Consider the following 20,533-nt stretch of genomic DNA (forward strand, 5'->3'; position numbering starts at 1 on the left):
CGGCGCTAGAGCCACCCCTGCACACACGCATACACACACGCATGCATGCCTGCGCACAGACACACACACACACACATACACACACTCATGCCTGCACACAGACACAAACACATATGCCTACATACACACACGAACGCCTAATACATACACGCTCGCGTACACACACAGCACTGCATACACAACACGCACACACATGCATACACACACACACACACGCACCTACACACATGTGCGTACACGAACACACATACGCATTCATACACACACTCGCTCGTGATTGCGAAAAGCATAATTTGAATTCAAGATGCCAAAAATTCAAATTAATGTATATATATATATATATATATATATATATATATATATATATATATATATATATATATATATATATATATATATATATATATATATATATATATATATATATTTAGCATAACTGCATCGCTAAGATTTGGGTAAATTGTGCTTATTTTTGATTTTTCATTATTCGTATGGCAACATTCCAGGTTCTTTGTCCAAAAAGCATTGATAATCCTTAGGTAAGGAAAAATAACCTCATTCGTCACTAAAAATTTCCTTTTATTAAAGTAACCGAATTAAATAAAATATATTTAACCGCGTACAGTTTAATTAGCGGACAGCGAGAAACGAAACCTTCGGACTGGCGATCGGAACGCCAGATGAAAAAATCATTATCTGCGTGTCATTTCTGGGTGTCAAATACGTTTATCAAACCAATCGCTCGTCAGTTTGGATTTTGTTAGTCCAATCAAAGAACATCGCGTGACGTTTCTTTGTCTATCTTGAACTCATTACTATGGTTACGGTTAAAGTGAATTCCAAAACAACTTTTGCAACAAAATGACAACAATTCGCGAAGATAAAAATTGGATCTCACTTCATTCCAGGTCATTTAAACGAGATTTTTTGTTCCAGCAAAAACGTTCTGCAAAGTTGGATTAATTTTGACCTCTCAAAAGCTCGTGCAGTACCTTTTTGGAACATCTGTGCAGCTATGGATTGACATTGTGTAGTGAACATGAATTAATGAAAGTGAAGTGAAGGGGTGTTAACCGCAAAAGTTTGTGCTCACTAGTTTCTTTTTTAAATTGGAAACAATTTAGAGAAACTAATTGAACGTTTTTTTCCGAATACATAAACTTGCACAAGAGAAAAAGGTTTTATTTATCTGAGATGTAGCTGGATTTGTTGAACATAAAAAGAATTCTACTCAAACATGTGTTCGGAGATACTTCGTGGAAACAAGCTAATTCCTTCTATGATGTTCACATAGTTGGAAATATGTACTATTAAATTTGAATTGTAGGTTTTAATAATTTACATTAAACGAACTTGCATAAAAATCTTAGTTTGAGAAAAAAGACAATAACAAAATTTAAAAGTGCAAATTTAAAATAAAAGAAAACTAGTTAAAAAAGACTAGCTATTATTAAGACTGTTAGTTCCAGTTTCTTTACTTGAGAATTGATACAAGTATAAATATTTGTAACAAATAATTGAGAAAGACTTTTAATCCGCAATTTGAATCACGTTCAATTTTAAAAATAATAAATAATTTTTTGAGCATGATTGAACTTTTTTAAAACTCAGTGAATATTTGAATAAAAGTATTTTAGGAACTTTAAGGCTAAAAAACAAGTTTAGAATAATCTTATCGGAAGTCTTTAAAAAAAGTATGGAGTTGTTGTAGTTGTTGACACCTAATCTGGTGCGGAAAGGAACGGCCTAAATATTCTGAAGAACACGGGACCGCGAATTTTTATCAAGACGGCGTCCATAGCCACACTGGAACCTCCGGAGGAGGGCTTGGAGAAGATCGACAAGGGTGGAGGAATGCAGAACAGAGATCCTAACAACCTGAACGAGTACTTGCAGGTGAGAAATAGTTTCGAACATCTTTACAGAAAAAAAACCTAACTCGTACTTTCGTTTCAGTTAGTTATCGTGAACTGTTCGTTATGCAGTTTTTGTGTGTAACCTATTTTTTAAGCCCCTAGTCCTGTTTATGTATCCATTAACATATATAAACACACCCTCTGGGTACCAAAGCCTTACTTTGCCAAAGTTGGTAAGAATTCGGCGTTGACAGCAGATTTGAATAAGAAATATGTCGGTCATCACCCACCAGCTTACATTTTTTAATTATTCACTCCATGGTCCTCCCTTACCTACTCACCAGCTTACACTTGTCACTTGTCAATCCAGGGTCACGCGTACCTACCACTGTTTGTGGCTTAACCAGTTGGATGGGACCCTGAAGACGGCTCTGATTTTTTGAACCAGACCAGAAACCGAGCAATCCCTGGTCCAGCACCCCCCACATCATTTTTAGCAGACATTGAATAAAAATAACTTGGCGATCCGTTTTCTGTTCAAATCATTATGGCAATGATAAAATTTGGGCTTAATTTTTTTCCCAATCAATGCTGAACATTTCTCTCGCCTATGCATCTATTTGAGCACGTCAAATTTTACGGGAAATCTTTCTAATAAAGAATCAAAGTGCACCCGTCATACCATGACGGGCGACTTTCTTGTCTAAAAAAGTAATAATGAACAAGAAAGAAACAGCATTGGAGAAAGTCACGTTTTGCGAAATACTACATTTAGCTGATTTATGTTTTGAAATACAACAATGCACGCAAAGCAGGTATGGTGTTTGTTTACCGGTTAGTTTTTGTAGCCTAAGTTAAAAGTGTGTGATTAAAATTTGAAAACTTCTCACCTAAATTAGGAAATTTTAATGATATGTCCCCATTGATTATATTCTTTTTACACCAACAGCTATGCCAACCAATTATCTGCGAGTTTTATGGCAAGAAAAAGCATTGCCTTTTGATTTCAAATCGTGCGTTTTTAAAATTGTTTGAGATTTGCCTCTATAATCGCCGAAGCGCGATACACACCCACACACACACGTAGGGGAGACCGGGGCAAGATGACGAATGCCTTATTTTTTCCGTTTCCCCCCAGTTAACAGCATCTACTGCACACTATTGGCTCTTCTATCTGCTGTTCGTTCAGCAATAGTATAGAGACGCTGAAATCGCCTTATTTGTGTTAGTTCTGAAGCTCTGATTGTTAACTGTTGCCACGATCTAACTTTTATGCATATGTAAATAAGCTCTGTTACAGATACAGATAAGTTATATTGTGTCTCTTTAGTATTTATGAGTAACTTAGTTTAAATACTACCTATTACCATAAATAAATGTCAATTAATCGCCTTCTCTTATGGCAATGGAGAAGAATCCGTTCAAACAGGCAGTTCGGGGAGAGATGACGGCAAGCAACGCGGGGCAAGATGACGAGCTTGCCTATTGCCCGTGTTTCGGAATTTATTAAATTAACTATGTTGTCCGTTTTATTAAATCCTGTAAACGCCTATTTGTCAGTGTGTTTGTTCACCCGACCTTGCGCTTCTATCTCCTCTGAGGTTAATGGACGCATTGAATCAAGGGAGGTGTCGTTCGAAAGCCGGTGACAGAGGCTATTTATAAACTAGTTGACCAAATGACTAGTTGACTGAATTAAACCAAGCAAATAATCTCCTGCTCTGTTAATTATTGACAATCATAATTCTCGCATAACTTTGCAGACTATCTTATATTGCAGTGAAAAAAAACATTATCATGTGGTTGGATTGCCACCCCACACATCGCATCGTTTCTAGCTCCTGATGCGTCATTTTTAAGCCCATTGAAAACCTACTATAGCCAAGCATGTGACAACTTTATGGTCATTCATCTAGGACAAACTATCACAGACAAAAATATTGGTGGTCTTTTGAGCACTGCTTACTTCAAACCAGCTACAGTTGGAAATGCCGATAAAGGGTTTAAAGAATGAGGGATCAAGACTCATAATTCTCTTGTTTTTAGCGGACTATGATGTTGTTGGCGATTATCCTGAGAATAATAGTGCTAATCCTCAGATCTTGGGAGTGGAAAACCAAAATAAAAACCATCCAGACGAAGCAGAAGTTATGGCAAATGCTAATTCCGATGCACCAAAGAAGCCTGTTAGTGCTTCTGATTTCAATGCATTGCCTAAAGCAACACAATTTGATTTTTAAAAAAAATGCAAAAAACTGAGCTCAAACAGTCTTACAAGCACACCTATCAAAGAAATGTCAGAACAAGGAGCAAAGCGGAAGGACAAAAAGGATTATTTAAAAAAACAGGGAAAATAAGCTTGTGAAGCTAAAAAGGGAGTTAAAAAAAACTCAAACTAAGTTCCTTTAGGTCCAAGTCTATTCAGTTCATTCCTAGCAATTCAGTTGCATCAACTTCAAAAGATGGTATCATAAGATGCCCTGCTTGTAAAGAGGAATATTGTGACCCTCGAACAGAAGAACGGACCCAGTGCTGTAAAAGTCAAGAGTGGTGTCATGAGACATGTTCCAGTTATAAAAATGGCATTTTTATTTGTGTCTATTGTTCGCTGCACAACTTAACACTTCAACATTACGCTCCAATGGATTACGCTTAATTTGACACTTTGTAATATGTAAAAACAGTTATCGTTTTTAAAACTAGGTAACATATTCAAAACATAAAATGTGTTCAACCTTTTTCAACGTTGTCATCTTGCCCCAGTACTGGGGCAAGATGACGATCTGTTAAGGTCATGAAAAAATAAAAATATCCTTCGTTATTTTTATTTGAAAAATTAAATGGTAATATATTTAATACCACAAAGGATTACTCTAACAGCTCATGTGAAATTAATTCTACTATCTTTAAAAATAAATTAATAAACAACAAAAAGTTAACATAGTCATCTTGCCCCGGTCTCCCCTACACACAATGTTTAGTTTACAGAGATAATAAGTTTTGTTTTGATACTGAAGTATTCATATGCAACACCCATGCGATGTTTTCTGTTATGCTTTTAAATATTCGACGTGAATGACACGTACAACAAGTTGAGTGCTCTTCGGACCTGTGGCGTGACTCGCTACAATAGCACGTACTTTGAATCATTATTCATATTCATGTCATGACTCCGCTCAAATACATACTTTTTAACAACGAAGGTACAAGTTGATTAAACTCAATGAATGTAAGGGTTGTCTAAGGAAAACTATACCTTTTAAGACAGGAAATATTTCAAAGAAAAGAAAAAAAAAAGCGAAGCAACGAAATTTCATAAAGTGCGTGGAACGAAAATTCCGTGTTGAATGCTACGTAACTGTTGCATTTAAAAGACCTGTTCAGTTCTCAGATGATAAATTACGCAGTTTGGGGGAGTTTGGAAAAATTAATACCAGCGCCATTTTGTGATGTATCTCTTGTTCCTTACTAAGCTATTGTCGAATACATGATTCTTTCGTTGGCGAACATGTGTTATCCTTATGCTTTCAACTTTGGCTATTAGACATTGATTTGATGCTTTCAATTTTACTAAATGGTTTTAAAAGTAGGTAGTCGTTTGGGCGTTCGAAATCGGAAACTGAAATAAGGCAAAAAGTAATCTAAAGTTAAAGTTTAGTCATAATAATTGACAGTTGCTTTACACTTCGGTTTTTGATTTATCCCGCTACATACAATAACATATGGTAGTGGAAATTGTAGTTATATGATTTTTGAATCCTTTGTTGCTTAATCAGTGGTGTATGTAGGCTTGGTTGTTGGTTTGTCTTGGGCTTGGTTATGGTCACGGACAAACTGTTATTAATGGCGAAAGAAAAACGTAAGTTTAGTTCTAGAAGGACGTCGTAGGATTTCAGATTGAATTTCACTTTTAGAATTGTCGTTTAATGGTGTATCATGATGTATCTAGTTAATGCTCAAGTTTCTGAAGATTAGGTTGATAGGTGAAATACACTAACTAAAAACTTTTCTTTTTCAGATAGTAGTAACGCTGTCATGAAGTATTAATACTTTATTGTGAATAAAACAAAAAAAGCTTTCTTTTTCCCAAAATATTTTCAGGCATGAATTAAAAAACTAGCATACGTTTTACAAGTACTGCACTCTTGCTCTTTTTGTCCTATTATAAAGAAAGAATGGTATTTGAAAATACTGCATTGAAATTTTTTTTTTCAGGTTAAATGTAGTAAAAGTACTTTTTGATTATTATTACACGTTGTGAATATAAAAAGAATGAAACAACATTACTCTTGTACAGGGGTACTTCAACTTTCATTGATTCGCAGCACCCTTTGAATTCTTACGGCACCCTAGTCTTTCAATTTGTTTTTCCAACACTAGATTGAGAGGAAGCATTGGATACTCGATTCGGCAACAGGTGTATCAGAAAGTCAGAGACTATTTCTTAGCCTTCAAAAGTCCCTTATTTGACTTCATGAGACTTTTTTTTTTGGATTGTAGTGGGCTCTGATAAGTAGAGCTATGACCTTGACAATGTTGATTTCTTTCTAGAAAGTTTAGTGAAAAGGGGACTGTTACTGGTACGAATTTGAGTTGGAATAGTTTTGCAAAACTACAAGGCAAGTAACTTAACTCAGTGCCAATTATTCTTCCCTATTACCTCAAAAAAAATAATAAAAGGGTGAAGACTGGCTAGGTCATGGCTCCACTTATCAGAGCCGCACTATACGTACACGTCAAGAATAATGTTTACGATGAAAAAATTCAGAATGTAAACCATCTCAGGCTCGTGAGGCAAACGCTCCAGACATGCCGGCCATGACGTAGGAAGGGGTTAACTACCATTTGGACGTGCGCCGCACCTCAAAGAGCTCCCACATAGAAACGTACAATACATAAATATTGATTAATTTCAACTTTTAGTACATACATATTTTAGAATTAACCAAGTTTTGTTATTGTATTAACATTTTTTGCTTCAAAACCCCGTAATTCCTTTAATGACACCCTGTATATATTGGTGCCATGGACACTTCATGGCACCCCTCGTAGTTTTCTATAGCACCTCAGTGGGTCGCGGTACCCGCCCCCATTTGGGAAACATTACTTTTATTTAAATTAAACAGACAGAAAATGCTGTAAACTACGTATAGCTCTGTTTCGCAAATCAGGAAATGAATTTAATAGCAACACTGCAACAACAACGCAGAAACGATTTCAGTCACTTTTTTTGCGAATACCTCTGAAATGATTTTTCTTATTGAAATGATTAAAAGCAAAAAAAAAAAAAAGAAAAAAGAAAAAAGAAAAATTAATTTGAATTTTGACATCTTGAATTCAAATTATGTTTTTCGCAATCACGAGTGAGTGTATGTAGGCGTGTGTTTATGTGTGTGTGGGGGGTTTGTGTGTTTGTGTGTAGGGGGTATGTGTATGTGTGTAGGGGGTATGTGTATGTGTGTGTAGGCATATGTGTTTGTGTCTGTGTGCAGGCATGAGTGTGTGGGTAGTTGTGTGTATGTGTTTGTGTGTGTGTATGTGTAGGTGTCTGTATGTATGCGTGTGTGTATGTGTTTGTGTATGTGTGTAGGTGTATGTGTGTGCATGTGTTTGTGTATGTGAGTGTAGGTGTATGTATGTGTGTGCGCGTGTGTGTGTGTAGTTGTGTATGAATGTGCGTGTGTGTAGCATATTGACGCAACCTGGAGGCGGTTTTCGCTATAGGAGTAGCATCGTAAGAAGCCGGTCGACGGTCATACTGCAGAGGGTGCTGGCGGGAAAATAAAATGATAGCACATCAAAACAGTCAAATAAAAGCAATAAACAATCGTGATTGCTCAAAAAAAAAAAAAAAAAGAAAAAAAACACGGTTACTTCTTTTGATCGGACTTAGCAGACCTTCATGTAAGTCCCAGGTACATTCCTATATATTTTCCCGTGTGTGTAAATAGTGGTATGTTTGTGAAAAAATAAGTAACCCACAAGACACAGTCAGTTTTATCTTTTATATCGTGAAGTAAGAGTCTCAGTCGACTTCATGAATCAAATATTTTATCCTGGAAATCGAATTATTCATCAACACTGCGTCTCGGAATATTCTTTGAGCTTGATACGACGCTAGTCGAAAGCGGGAAAAGAAATTCCATGTCGGCAAAAAGAAAGAAAGTTGGTGGTTGAAATCGGCTTCACCACTGCCAAGTCGTAAATATTTCCGTCGTTTCTTTATCGACAATTCGGAGCACGTCTGAAATTGACACTGCAGGCAGCCAACTGAACAGGTGATTTTCTTTTTTTAATAGTCCGCAATTCTGTTTTTTATTTTCTACTAGTTCGTGATATGAAATCCAAAGAGTTGAAAGAAGAAGTAAAATTAAATAATGAAGTATTATTAATAACCTTTTCAAACTATCGTACAGACGGAAGTGTACAGATATGATTTCAGGTGAAGATTTTTATTTTACGCGAGAGATTTAATTTAGACGTGAAAAACTCATTTATATTGAGTATTTCAAAATTATTCCAAGTGACGTTTTTCGAAACAGACGTACAAAAAAGGCACATAAGCAAATATAAATGTTTTTTTTTTTCGAAATCATTTCAAGTAACTTTCTGATACAAACATATAAAAACGGTTGATTCAAATAATATATATACGTTATATTTTTGGTTTATAATCCAAAAACTTTGATCACTGTTACTGATTTATAAATTTTTGTCTTCAAAACTACAATAGATTTGTGTAAAAGAAAAGCTTTTCTTTGCTTTATTTTACCAAGAATTGGTGAAGCAAAATAAAGAGTTAATGTGGTAAGACATTACCATCGACAAGCTATTACATTTTCAACTAGCAATACGTGGTTCTGCTACGATTTTCCGGATACAATAAAAAAAGTAACGCATCCGAAAAAGATGTCATTAAACCTTACAGCGACAATAAGATGCAAGTAAATGACACAAGTGCTTGCTTCTACATTATTAGTTCAGGAAAGCTTTCGTAAAGAACATATAAATAACCACTGTACACTTATACTATTTTCTGCGTATGATTATAAAAAGTAGATTTATTATTGCTTTTTTTTCGGATGAAAAAATAATCTAAATTTGTTTTTGCTATCTTTTATATATTGAAACTTGCTGTCTGTTGGAAACCGACGATAGAAAATGCTTTGCTTTCTGTTCAATTGTGATGGGCTGAAAATCTGTTTAAGGCCATAGCGACCAAAATGTTCAGATAACTTTTTTCCTGCTTTCTTCCCTTTTCTTCTTCTTTTTTTCATTATTTTGCTTAAACCTGTTCTGTCTTCATGTGAGCACATCGTAGCAATTTGAAAAGTCTATTTAGAAGATTGCGCTTTTTGCTCAGATCGCAAGTACTGGCATATAGAAGAAAATGTCTTACAGCGGTGAAAAGTATTGCGATATTGAGGTAATATATTTTTTTTTTCTTATTTTTAAAGAAACTGGTTCCAAACGAATGGTCAGTTACAGTGACATAATTTCAGTCTCTCCGAAGTTTGATGCTACATATTTAAATATCTGTTTATAGATTAAAGGCAATTGAAACACGTAATTTTATTCTTGGCTCATCACCAGTTATTTAGCAAGCAAGCATTTTCAGTTTTCTAACCCAAAGGAATACGAAAAACTACTTTTTGCAGCTCAACTTTTAGAGTTACATCGATCTACAGGCTAATCCAATGGCCTTCAATTTGATCTTAAAAGGCCGTTTCTAAGTAAATAAATAAATACACCTTGTTGTTTTTCACGCGAAAAGTATTGTCACCGCGAAATTGTCAATACAAGGTTAGACGATTTGGATTTGGCGTGCAAATGGAAGAAACATTACTGAAATGTTCGAAAAATTGCGTGTAGAAGTTGAAAACAATTCATTCCTTTCCGTTGATTTCTGTCATAAATTATTCATCAGTTTTTATCAGCTGCATAGGAACTGATATATAATTTTCATATCCGTCTATAAAGTAAGTCTTTGATTGGATAAAAATATTAATAAATTTACTTGATTGAAATGAATGCATTATATTGGTAGCATATTAATAATTGACTTGTTTCCGGTATTTTTTTCTGAAAGAGCACGCTTAAAAACAAAGGTTTTAACCATATTTAAAATAATTTGACAAAGTTTAACATTAAAATTTTTTTTAATCGGTGCGAAGATTCAATTTTATTTTTTATGCTTCTGCTCATGACATCACAAGTGATAAAATGCCATCCACTGATGCCATTAGCTGAGAGCGCAACATTTTTGCATTAAATAATGATAAAAATATTATAGCGCAATGGATAGCAATGAATTTCATGTTTGCTTCAGAAGAGCCTTCATTAAAAATTCTCATTATATGATTGCTATTAATATTACTGTTTAATGACAACTTTTTTTTTTTCAAGCAATGCGTAAATATTCAGCTCGCCAATGCAAAGTAGAGCCGCTATATAGACAGGCCGACGCATCAGCTTAAGTTTAGCCATTTTGGATCAGATTTTTCATTGTTGCACTGCTTGGGTTACCTCAGAAATTTTCGGATTTCGCCGAATTTGCAGAAAATAATATTTTATTTTATAAACAACTCACGTGTCGCTAATAATTATTACAGTAAACAATCACCAACGCGATAACTCGCCAGAAAAGACAACCACTCAAACATGCGCTCCGATCCAAAAAGGCTGATCTTAAGCTGATGCGTCGGCTCGTATATATAGGGGCCTTAATGCAAAGTAAATTACTTGTGACATCATGAAAACCATGTCTTATTTCCCAAATCGGACATAAAAAAAGAAAAATAAATAAATAATAACTGTTGTGAAAATAAAAGGTTTTTTGAGCTCCATGTTATTTTATTTATTTATTTATTTATTTATTTATTTATTTTTGCTTAGGTATTCTATCAATTTCAGAAAATAAAAGTAGTACTTTTGACTGAAAGAAACAACCCCATTCATAGAAATATCTTCCCTAAGAAGTAGAATCGGAGTATGCAGCTCAAGATTGATGGCATTTGTCCATGGACGAGTTCACTTCAAAAACGTTTGAATACAAGAGAAGCGAGAGTTGTTGCAATCAAGCGTTGGCGAAACAAGTCATTTGTTCACGGTAAAAATAAACTTCAATTAAAAACTAGCGCTAAACTCCCCAATAATGCGCGGTGGAATTCAGGATAGGCTGAATGCGTTTACTGCCCATTTCCAGAATTCGATGTTTTGGGCTGTATCCCCGAGAGTCAACAATGCTGAGATGGACTTGAAGGCAGTGCTTGTGAGCAGAGAGAAATACACACACACACACACACACACAAAGAAATCTACTTTTATTGCGAGTTTTTGCTCTTACATCTCATTCAAAACTTTTTTCTCTTCTTTTCCCAATTTCTCTTTCGCGATTTTTTACATTGCTAATCTCCCTAATAGCACAGACACTACAATGTGACCCTTCTGCGAAAGTCACGTGAGGGTCATGTAACGCCCCTTTAAAGTCACCAACGTTTACAGCAACCAATGAATGTCAGTTTGAAAGACGTCACAGAGTGACGTTGCAGCTACGTCTTCACAACGTCACTAAGTGACCGCTCACAAATACATTGTTGCGTCGCAGTGAAGTCAAAAGCGACATTGTAAATGTGTCACATCGTGTGACACTTGTGAAAAGTCACAATTTGATCACTTTGTTACTTTGCGAAGTGATATCTCTATAACATTGCCGTGACATGTTCTGCAATCTGTGGTTCTGCTGGAAGTGTTGTCCGAATTTCAAACAGCTTTTTAAAATTAAAGCCTTGGTTTCCTAGGAGCCAACTAGCCGATCGTCGGCGTCGTTCCTCGCCGAGGAGAAAACTTGATTCTTCTGCGCATGCGCGCCGGAGCTAAATCGATGTCGTGAATGGCCACGCCAGAATCCACTTGACTTTGACTTCAGCGTCACGGCCAGGAGCGACGTCGAATATCGGCGATTCGCTCCTAGGAAACCAGGGCTTAAGTTACTTGATCTCGTCTGAACTATAAGTGACTGCAATTCCCTAACAATCTCTACGTGGTTTATGATAGAAATGATAGCGGTTTCATCACATGCAAGACATTTTTACAGTACATCAATTGACAAAGAGTAAATAAATTCCCAAACTTCGCGGATAGAGGTCAAGAAAACGTATTTTTTCGCCAGCCCTCATCATGATGCCGTGCATGAATTTTTACAATGTAGCAACTTCCGAAAGAGTGACGCAGTAGTTAGGTGCTCACCCCTTAAGCTAAAAGACGCAGGTTAAAACCTGGCTCCAGCCGATGGGCTTCCCAGATGCTGAAATGCGTCCATGTCATATAATTATGCGGCATGTAGATGATCCCTGGAGTATACGTTTGGCTTTGAATATGCTTGGTAAAACTTAATTCCTAGTGCAGTTTCGCATCCTGAGAGCCCCATGGCTCCCTCTGCAGGTTTCAAAGAATGATGGTTAAAAACTTGATACTTTCTTGCGGATGCTGTACCACAATGTAGCTAGATTAAGCACTAGAAATTTTAGCTAGTGAATTAGCATGTAACATATTACGTACTGTTTTTAAGTGCATTTTTCTTATGCATATTTAAAAATGTCTATGCACGTTCCTTAAAAAAAAAAAAAAAAAACCCTATCGATATTAAAATGTTTTATTCCAATTTTAAATTCCTTCTCTATATGTATTTCAGCTTTTTAAGACAATTTAGATTGTTTATCAATTCCTCATTATTTTTTTTCTTTTAAGGAAGTTAAAACAATCTCCGATGAATTTCCGTTGCGTTAATCATCCTAAAACACAAATTGCAGTTATGACAAGAGATAATGAGGGAAAACAGCGTACGAAAGATGCCAAGTTTCATGAAAGAAACTGATCGTGATTTTCCAATCATTCTATTTATAACGATAAGCGCCTTACAAGAATGACGAAGTCTTTTAACAAACTGAAAAGGAAATGTCGAAACTAATTGGCTCTTGATTAAATTGAATATCAAAATATTTTCGACCAGGAATTAAGTTCATTTCCTACTTCTGTAGCTGAATGTATGAAAAATTGAAGGCGTAACAAGATGATCTCGGATTGAATTTTAAGAGAATTGTTTCTTTTGACAAGCTAATCCTCATATATATATATATATATATATATATATATATATATATATATATATATATATATATATATATATATATATATATATATATACATATATATATATATATATATATATATATATATGGCATTATTTCATAGCTGAAGCACCAAAAATTCAATCTTATATAATTTAAAACTGAGCGTATGCACCTATGTATGTATGTAAGCATGTATGTTCAAGTTACTTTTCCCGAACGCCAATGAACTGACCATCGAACCAGGTATCGATGGATTCGTAATCTTCTCGTCTTTGTGTTGGGCTGTTTAACATAATTCTCCGATAATAATTTGCAGAGATATCAGTTAAAAACTATTAGTTATGACACTTAGATTTTGACATAAAATCCTTATTTTGCGAAGGCTTTCCTCCATTAAATTATTATTCAGTGCTTCATCTCAACTTTCCGCAACAATGCTTTTATTAAATTTACAACGTGAAGAAAATCGTATGAAATGAAAGGTATGATGCCATTTTTTTCTCGAATATGAACAAATAAAATTTGGCTTTTGTTTTAAAGGTCTTCTCTGCAATCGGGGGATTTAAAATGTTTACTTTTTGGTTATTTTTCTGCAAATTGCCACAAAATTTTACTGTTTTTTTTTCAAGCATGAGTGTTGAACTCGTGTCACTTGACCTAACTTTTATTTTCTAGGTAGATCGTGCAAAGCCGGGCGACGCAGCTGGTAGGTTATTTATAATTTGATAATATTTTTCGGCAATGTTTGACGTGCAGGGAAATGTTTTATTCTGACAAGGCTCAACTGGATCCGGTAATTTTTCTGTTTCACTGGCAAGACTCATTTTAGGAGAATGAAGAAACGAAAATGGGGTCAACAAGGAAAGTTATCAGCTAAAGTTTAGTGCAATCAACAGGAGTTAAGATTAAAATTTCAGCTATCGAAATACATCACCAAACAGGCAATTGATTCGTTCAAATGCAGAAGCAATTTCCATCCGCCATACATTGACGGGTGATTTTCGAGTAAATAAACAAATCGAAACACTTAAAAATTTTAGCTACATTTTAAAAACGTCAATTTCAAAAATGACGAAAAAGTACTCAAATTTGAACATATCGCGAGTCAAAATGGCTCCGACTACGTGGTGCTCAAATTTGAAACATTCAAATACTCATCAAATACTCAAATCAACATGTGTGCTCATTTTTGAGGTATTTGTCCTCATTTTTGAGTATGTAATAATTTTAAAACTTAGTATTATGTACTCATTTTTGTGCACAAAATAATTCAGCACACTATTTGAAAACATGGGTACTCATATTTGAAACAAAAGGTTTCAAGAAAATTTAAAAGCATGAATATACTCATTTTTGAAAACTTAATTTTCCTCCGTGTAGTAGGGGAGAGTGTTGTACTTTGGGACACTGCATATTTCTAAGAATCTATTTTTAGCAGCCATGTTTTTACTAAACTCTAATAGCAACCTTCCCCACTAAATGGTGCCATAGTAAAAATCAGCATTAAATAAGTAAAAACGGACGATTTTGTGAGAGAAATAAAATTTCATGACTCCAAAGTAAATAATTTCTTCATTTTATTTCGTTTTCTACCTTTGTATTTGTAAAACAAATCAATTGAATTTTATTTTGTTATAAAAGAGAAGTACTTTAAATATTTTGGTTATGAGAAAATAATGATAGTACATCTAGATTGACCCCTATTTTGGTTTTTCTTAAATCACGTGGTGGTTGTACCTTACGACAGCCAACCAATTGTACCTCAGGACACATTTCAAGGTACAACGTATGCATGGTTCGTAATAATTAAGGTTATTTTTAGGACCATGGAACAATGTTCTAATTTTCTGTAGTGTTTTAAACGTATTTAATGTTAGATAATAATTCATAATTCAAAGTTTATTATTCATTATTCATGATTCAATCCATTACCATGAAAAAAAAATATTTTTTGTGTTTTGGTGCAAAATTGGCTTAAGTACATGGCTGCTTCCTGAATAATGAAGACTTTTCCATAGTACAACAGGATGTTTCCCAAGGTATAATGGGATGTCGTACCTTGGGACAGGTTGGAACTTTTATTTTAAATGGCTGGCAATACCTTATTTTCAAACTGTCTGAATTAAAAAAAATATATTGCATAGAATTGTGTTGCGGTATTTTAATGTGGCTTTTTGATTTTAAATTTGATTCAAATAATTGACGTTAAAAATTAAAAGATGAATAGTATCCTGAGGTACAACACTCTCCCCTACTACACATATGACCTTTCCACCATGTACCTAAAACTTAAAGCCTTTTATGATTTCAAGCTAAAGTTGAAATTCTGTTTTTCCCTTTGAAAATTAAAATCATAACAGTATCAGATAGTACATAACTGTTTCAGTCAATATTTTAGAACCAGCCTAAATCATCGTTATGTGATTATTTCTGATAGTTTTTCCCAATGGAGTCGTTTCCAAAATTTAAAAAGTATTTTTTTTTCTGTAAGAGCATGCTTAAAAACATAGAATCTGACCATTTTTTGATAAATTTGTTTACGTTTAATATTTTTAAAAAAATACTTAAATCGGAGAGCTTTCATTGTTTACGGCTTCTGCCGATGACATCACAAATGACGAAATGCGATTCACTGTTGCCATTCACAAAACAAAATATTTAATTCGCATCTTTACTTACGTATATTGTCAACGATATCGTTGATAGCAAACGTAGAGCGCAATTTTAATTCGCTGCTTGATTATCATAACGTGGAAACGTAGTAGAAAGATGCGGCAAAGTGCATCATTTGTGACATCATCAAGACCACGCCTTTTTTGAAAAATCGGACATTAAAAAAATTAATAATTAAAAAAAAAAAAAACTGTTGGGAAAATGAAAGTATTTTCTGGGCCCATGTTATTTTTTTTGCCCATTCTATCCATTTCAATGACTAAAAGTAGTACTTTTGACTGAAGGAAATCATCCCATTATGAAAGTAGCAGAAAGTATTAGAAAATAAATTGCGTGAGGATATTCATTTGATTGATATTTATAGCGGCAAATAAAAAGTGTGTTGCGTAAAAAAATGTATATTGCAAATTCATATCTGTTCCAATTCTTTTTTTTAAATAAATGATAGTCATATCAACTACCATACTTTCTGAAAGCTTTATCAATTTTTAATAAATACTTCGCGGAAATTGATAGGTGCTTTTTTATCATCGTTAATATTTCCTTTTTTTCCCTACATCAGGTACTTTTTCATCAGGTACTTTCGTCCTTTTGCGCGCATATCCAGAGCATAAAGTCAATGAAAAATCATTACTTTTCAAGGTGCGCTCTGAGCAGATAAGCTCAGGTTATAAATTACATGCACGTTCATAAAAAAGGTCAATGCAAAAGCCAACAGAAGGTTAATTACTGTCCCTATGGGGGATTAACTGTTGCTAAATTCGTTGCTATGGTAATGACCAAGCGTCATCGAACTTCAGGATGCGTGCATGACATATCGGCGGCTTTTCTGGGAAACTTTGTTTACTGCATCAAGGCTTCAAAAGTATAGGAAATAGGATAAGGAGGAAATAGCACTCTTAAAAGCAGGATGCACATAAAATTGCCTAATGGGTGGAAGTGTTTTTTTTCTCTCTTTTTTTTTTTGTGATGTCCAAGAAAGCATTATCATTTGTCATGTTTGAGAAATAAGGCACTTGCGATGTCGTAACTCGTGCAATTTGTCTTGCAGGCTGTTTTATATGGGTGGGTTTTGTATCGTGACAAAGAAGGTTATTTTTGTTACAATGTATTGCAGGTTATGAACCTCTATAAATGAGCGGAAGAGTATTGTTAATTCTCTTTTCAAGCAAAGCTAACATTTTGAGTATTTGCATACGGTAGTGCTAACAATATTTGTTTTCACTTGTGATTTCCAAATATCCAAATAGGGAAACGTACGGCAGCAGTAAGAGGCATGCTTAACACATCGCTCTCAGGTTAACTCAATTTTCTTATCCTTTTAATGTATTTAGACTTTTAAAACTATTTTTCTCTCATGCAACTACATCTCATTAAATGGCTGCTTCTGGGATTATTTGAATCAGTTAATTCTAGTTTTATTTGCTCAATTTCGAAAAAAGGTCCAATCCTCAGTAACAGACATTGAAAATTCTGATGGTACCCAGCAACAGATAGGATGAGGAAAGTGAGTAATGAACAGAATTCTCCTTTTCTCTCCAAAATGTGTAAAAGTTTTTTATTTTTAGAACTAAAGCCTTATTAAGTTTAAATGAACATGCAACATCAGATGACCTCGTGGTAGCTGTTCATAATCTTCCACCACTGCCTTGTAAATACCAACTGGCTCATAAAATTCACTCTGATCACACCAGATGATTGCACCGTATTCACGAGCCACATCAACATCAGTTTTATCCGCCTAAAATTCTCATAATTTAAATTCAAACTTACGACCGTCTGTTACTGGACCCTTGTCTGTTACTGGTGCCGTTACCCTATGTGTTTTTGCCGTTTACGTCATAAATATGCATTCCAGTTTCTTTTCTTGCATAATGTGGGATTGTCGTCGTTGCTTCCAGAAGTATTCACCCTTTCCCACTTTGAGGAACCCTTTGAGCTTATTACCTTTTACTCGAAGGAGGATCTTTATCAGAACAATTAACTAGGAAATCAAAGCTTTTTCCAACTCAATTTCACAAAATTATTTTTGTATCTAAATTTTATTACAATACAAGCATCGTAAGAAGAAAATAAAACGTAAGTTAGTTAAAAGGGTTTTTTGATGGTTTCCTAATATATCTGAGATAATAAAATATTTTTTTTAATTGAAAAATTAACTTTGGCTCCTATCTGAAACTGAGGTTTAAGTAACAAAGATAGGTCAGAAAAATATACATTAGGTTTTTTGAAAATGTATGCAAATCCTTTCTAGATATCATACGCTCAATACGTAAAACAGGCATCTCAACAGGAATGTCAAAGGGGAGTGTTTACGTTTCAGTACGATAACTCGAAAAGTTTTTTTTGTGTGCGATTATAAATAAATTATCAAATTATTTGGATTTAAATAATGCATAACATATATTTTTTTTTTTCAGAAGATCGAAAATTTTAAAAGTTAAAAGTATTTAGATTCCTCAAGAAAAAGTTACAACAAAAGTGACGCAAGATGTAATTAATATTTTGCAAGCTTATGGGCAAAAATTTTATTTTTTATGCAACTTTCCTCACGAACATCAACTTTAACTGAATTAAATTTTATTCCTTCTGCAAACTAATAAACCGAAGTGTCGAATGCCTGAGCCACCAGTTCCTCCACTGTTGCGAGATTTAATTTTCTAGTTTCACGAACCCCATCCGCAAAGTTAAATATTTCAGCGATGCTTCTGTGCCGAGATAACGGACGTGGTTCATTTTAAACAACCTATTAAATCAGTTTTAATTATGCTGTAATTAGTTCCGGATGATTGCTTAGACATTGCGCTCCCAATGTTCTCTTAGAGATTATTAGTTTTAAAAATGTGTGAGGAAGCAAGTTCCGAGAATATGAAGAACTGTTATCAGGTTTGCACTGATTGTTAAATATTAAGAGCGAAAAATTGATGTTTTAATTAGTGTGCCAGCGCCTTTTTCGTTTCCGTTTTTTGGAATATTAACTTCAAGTAATATTAATATTACGCAAAGGGAATGTGTTTATTTTAATCCCTGTTTCAGTTAAGTTCTTTCCTTCGCCATTAATCCCTTTGAGAACTATAAGCTTTGCAGTAAAATAGAAAAATTTGTGGTGTTTTCTTCAAAAAAAAAAAAAAAAAAAAGAAAAAAAGAAAGAAAGAAAGAAAACAGAATATCCGTTAAACAATACAGTGAAACCTCGGTAACTCGACACGCGGATATCTCGACTACCCTGGTAAGTCGACATTAATTTTCCCGATGGTTGGCCCAATGCTAATTTCAACGCGCAAAAACCTCTCTAACTCGACACACATTTGAGGTAGTGAGAAGCAAAGGGATGCAAGTGGCAAAATTAAAAAGTTGGAGATAACTAGTACAAATGGTAGGTGAACCTCTACTCTGTCTTGGGGTAAGAGATGGTACTAGTACCCCCTGGTAGGTGCTACTATACAGCATGATTTAAAAGAAAAAATTCAATGAAAGCCTACCTAGGATGTTATCTTTAAACGCGTTTTACTCACAACTTGAAATTGTCCACTTACATCCCTTTGCTTCTCACTGCCTCATTTGCAGAACCCCTTTAATTCGACCTCCACTTGCTATTCTTCTTCCGCGTTTTTCGCTACGAACATTCTTTCATATTGACCATTTTTGAAAATTTTACCATGTGTAAATCAATTCCTTTTTAGAAAAAGGGTGTAAGCATGATTTTTTTTTTCATGTCTTAAGTAGACCTGACTGACAAGGAGCTCTCTTTTTAAAAATTATGAATGTATTCCTAATGAGGTTTTCAAACAATTCTATATATTTTATTATGTATTTCTGAAGAGAAATAAATAAAAAAAAAATAAAAAAAATCTGCAATTGGTTTTTATATTGTCCGTTTTTTAGGAGAAGGCACTTCGCCACGCCTCCTCGAGCGCAGAGTTCCATCTTACGCGGGGGTGATCGGTACGCAATCCACGCGCTTCTAAAGGAGAAAACCAGGCAGCCTTAATTTGGGCGTGCATTTTATTGTGCAAAAAAATGTTAGTGTCCTTTACATCACTTGCTTCACTTGTCTGCTGTCATTTTAGTTATTTTTACATTTTAAAAACTGCTGCTTTTACAACAAAATGTTATGATCCCAATATAACTTCTGCCGAATCATCGGATACCACGTGACGAGGGAGGGGTCAAGTGCCTTCGTGTGAAAAACGGACAGTAACGCGAATGGTAAGTATAATTAAATAAATGACTCAGAAAAGCCTTTAGGAATTGAAGTATTTAAGTTATTAAACCTCGGAAAGTTGACACTCATTTAACTCGACATGTTTTCGTGTTCCCTTGGGGTGTCGAGTTATCGAGGCTCCACTGCATTTTATTCTGTAATATTAAAATTCTGATGTCTCAATTACATGGAAAAACATGGTAGTAGAGGGGCTATGGTAGAAACTGTAGCCGGAAGCTGCATTTTGTGTTATAATCATGAAACTTGTTATGCATGTAGACACTGTTCCAATAAGCATTTTTGGAAGGGGAGACTAATTTTTATGTTTTAAAATGAATTTTCTAATTTTTATGTTTTAACTTAGGAAATTTTAGGCATGGCGATTTTATAAAGCAGTTAATGGAGTCAAAATTGGTATATTCAGTTGTTGCTCAGTTTGTGTTTTTAACAGTTGAAAAACTTCGTTTTGAGTCAGAGCCGGTTGCGTAAAATTTCCTCAAAAACGGAGAGTGTTTCCGCATATTTATTTTGACACCTACAGTGGTTCTGTTAGTGTTTTGAACATAGTGTCTCACCATCGATAAAATAAAGTAAATTTATTACAGATTGAACAGTGTATGAAGTAAAAGCTGAAAGGGCATGAAGACAGCACTATATGATTGTAACCT

At 34.6% G+C, this 20,533-nt stretch overlaps 1 protein-coding gene across 1 annotated transcript in view; it reads left to right on the forward strand.

Annotated features, from left to right (window-relative positions):
- Positions 1 to 1,779: 1,779 nt before the first annotated feature.
- LOC129221179 (caveolin-2-like) overlaps positions 1,780 to 20,533 on the forward strand; it is a 125,258-nt gene continuing 106,504 nt past the window's right edge. Inside the window, exon 1 of the mRNA XM_054855631.1 lies at positions 1,780 to 1,896. Within this exon, the coding sequence (XP_054711606.1) occupies positions 1,855 to 1,896 (42 nt within the window). The 5' untranslated portion in view covers positions 1,780 to 1,854. The remainder of the gene's footprint in view (positions 1,897 to 20,533) is intronic.

This window comes from Uloborus diversus, chromosome 4, assembly GCF_026930045.1.
Source record: "Uloborus diversus isolate 005 chromosome 4, Udiv.v.3.1, whole genome shotgun sequence".
Lineage (NCBI taxonomy): Eukaryota > Metazoa > Arthropoda > Arachnida > Araneae > Uloboridae > Uloborus > Uloborus diversus.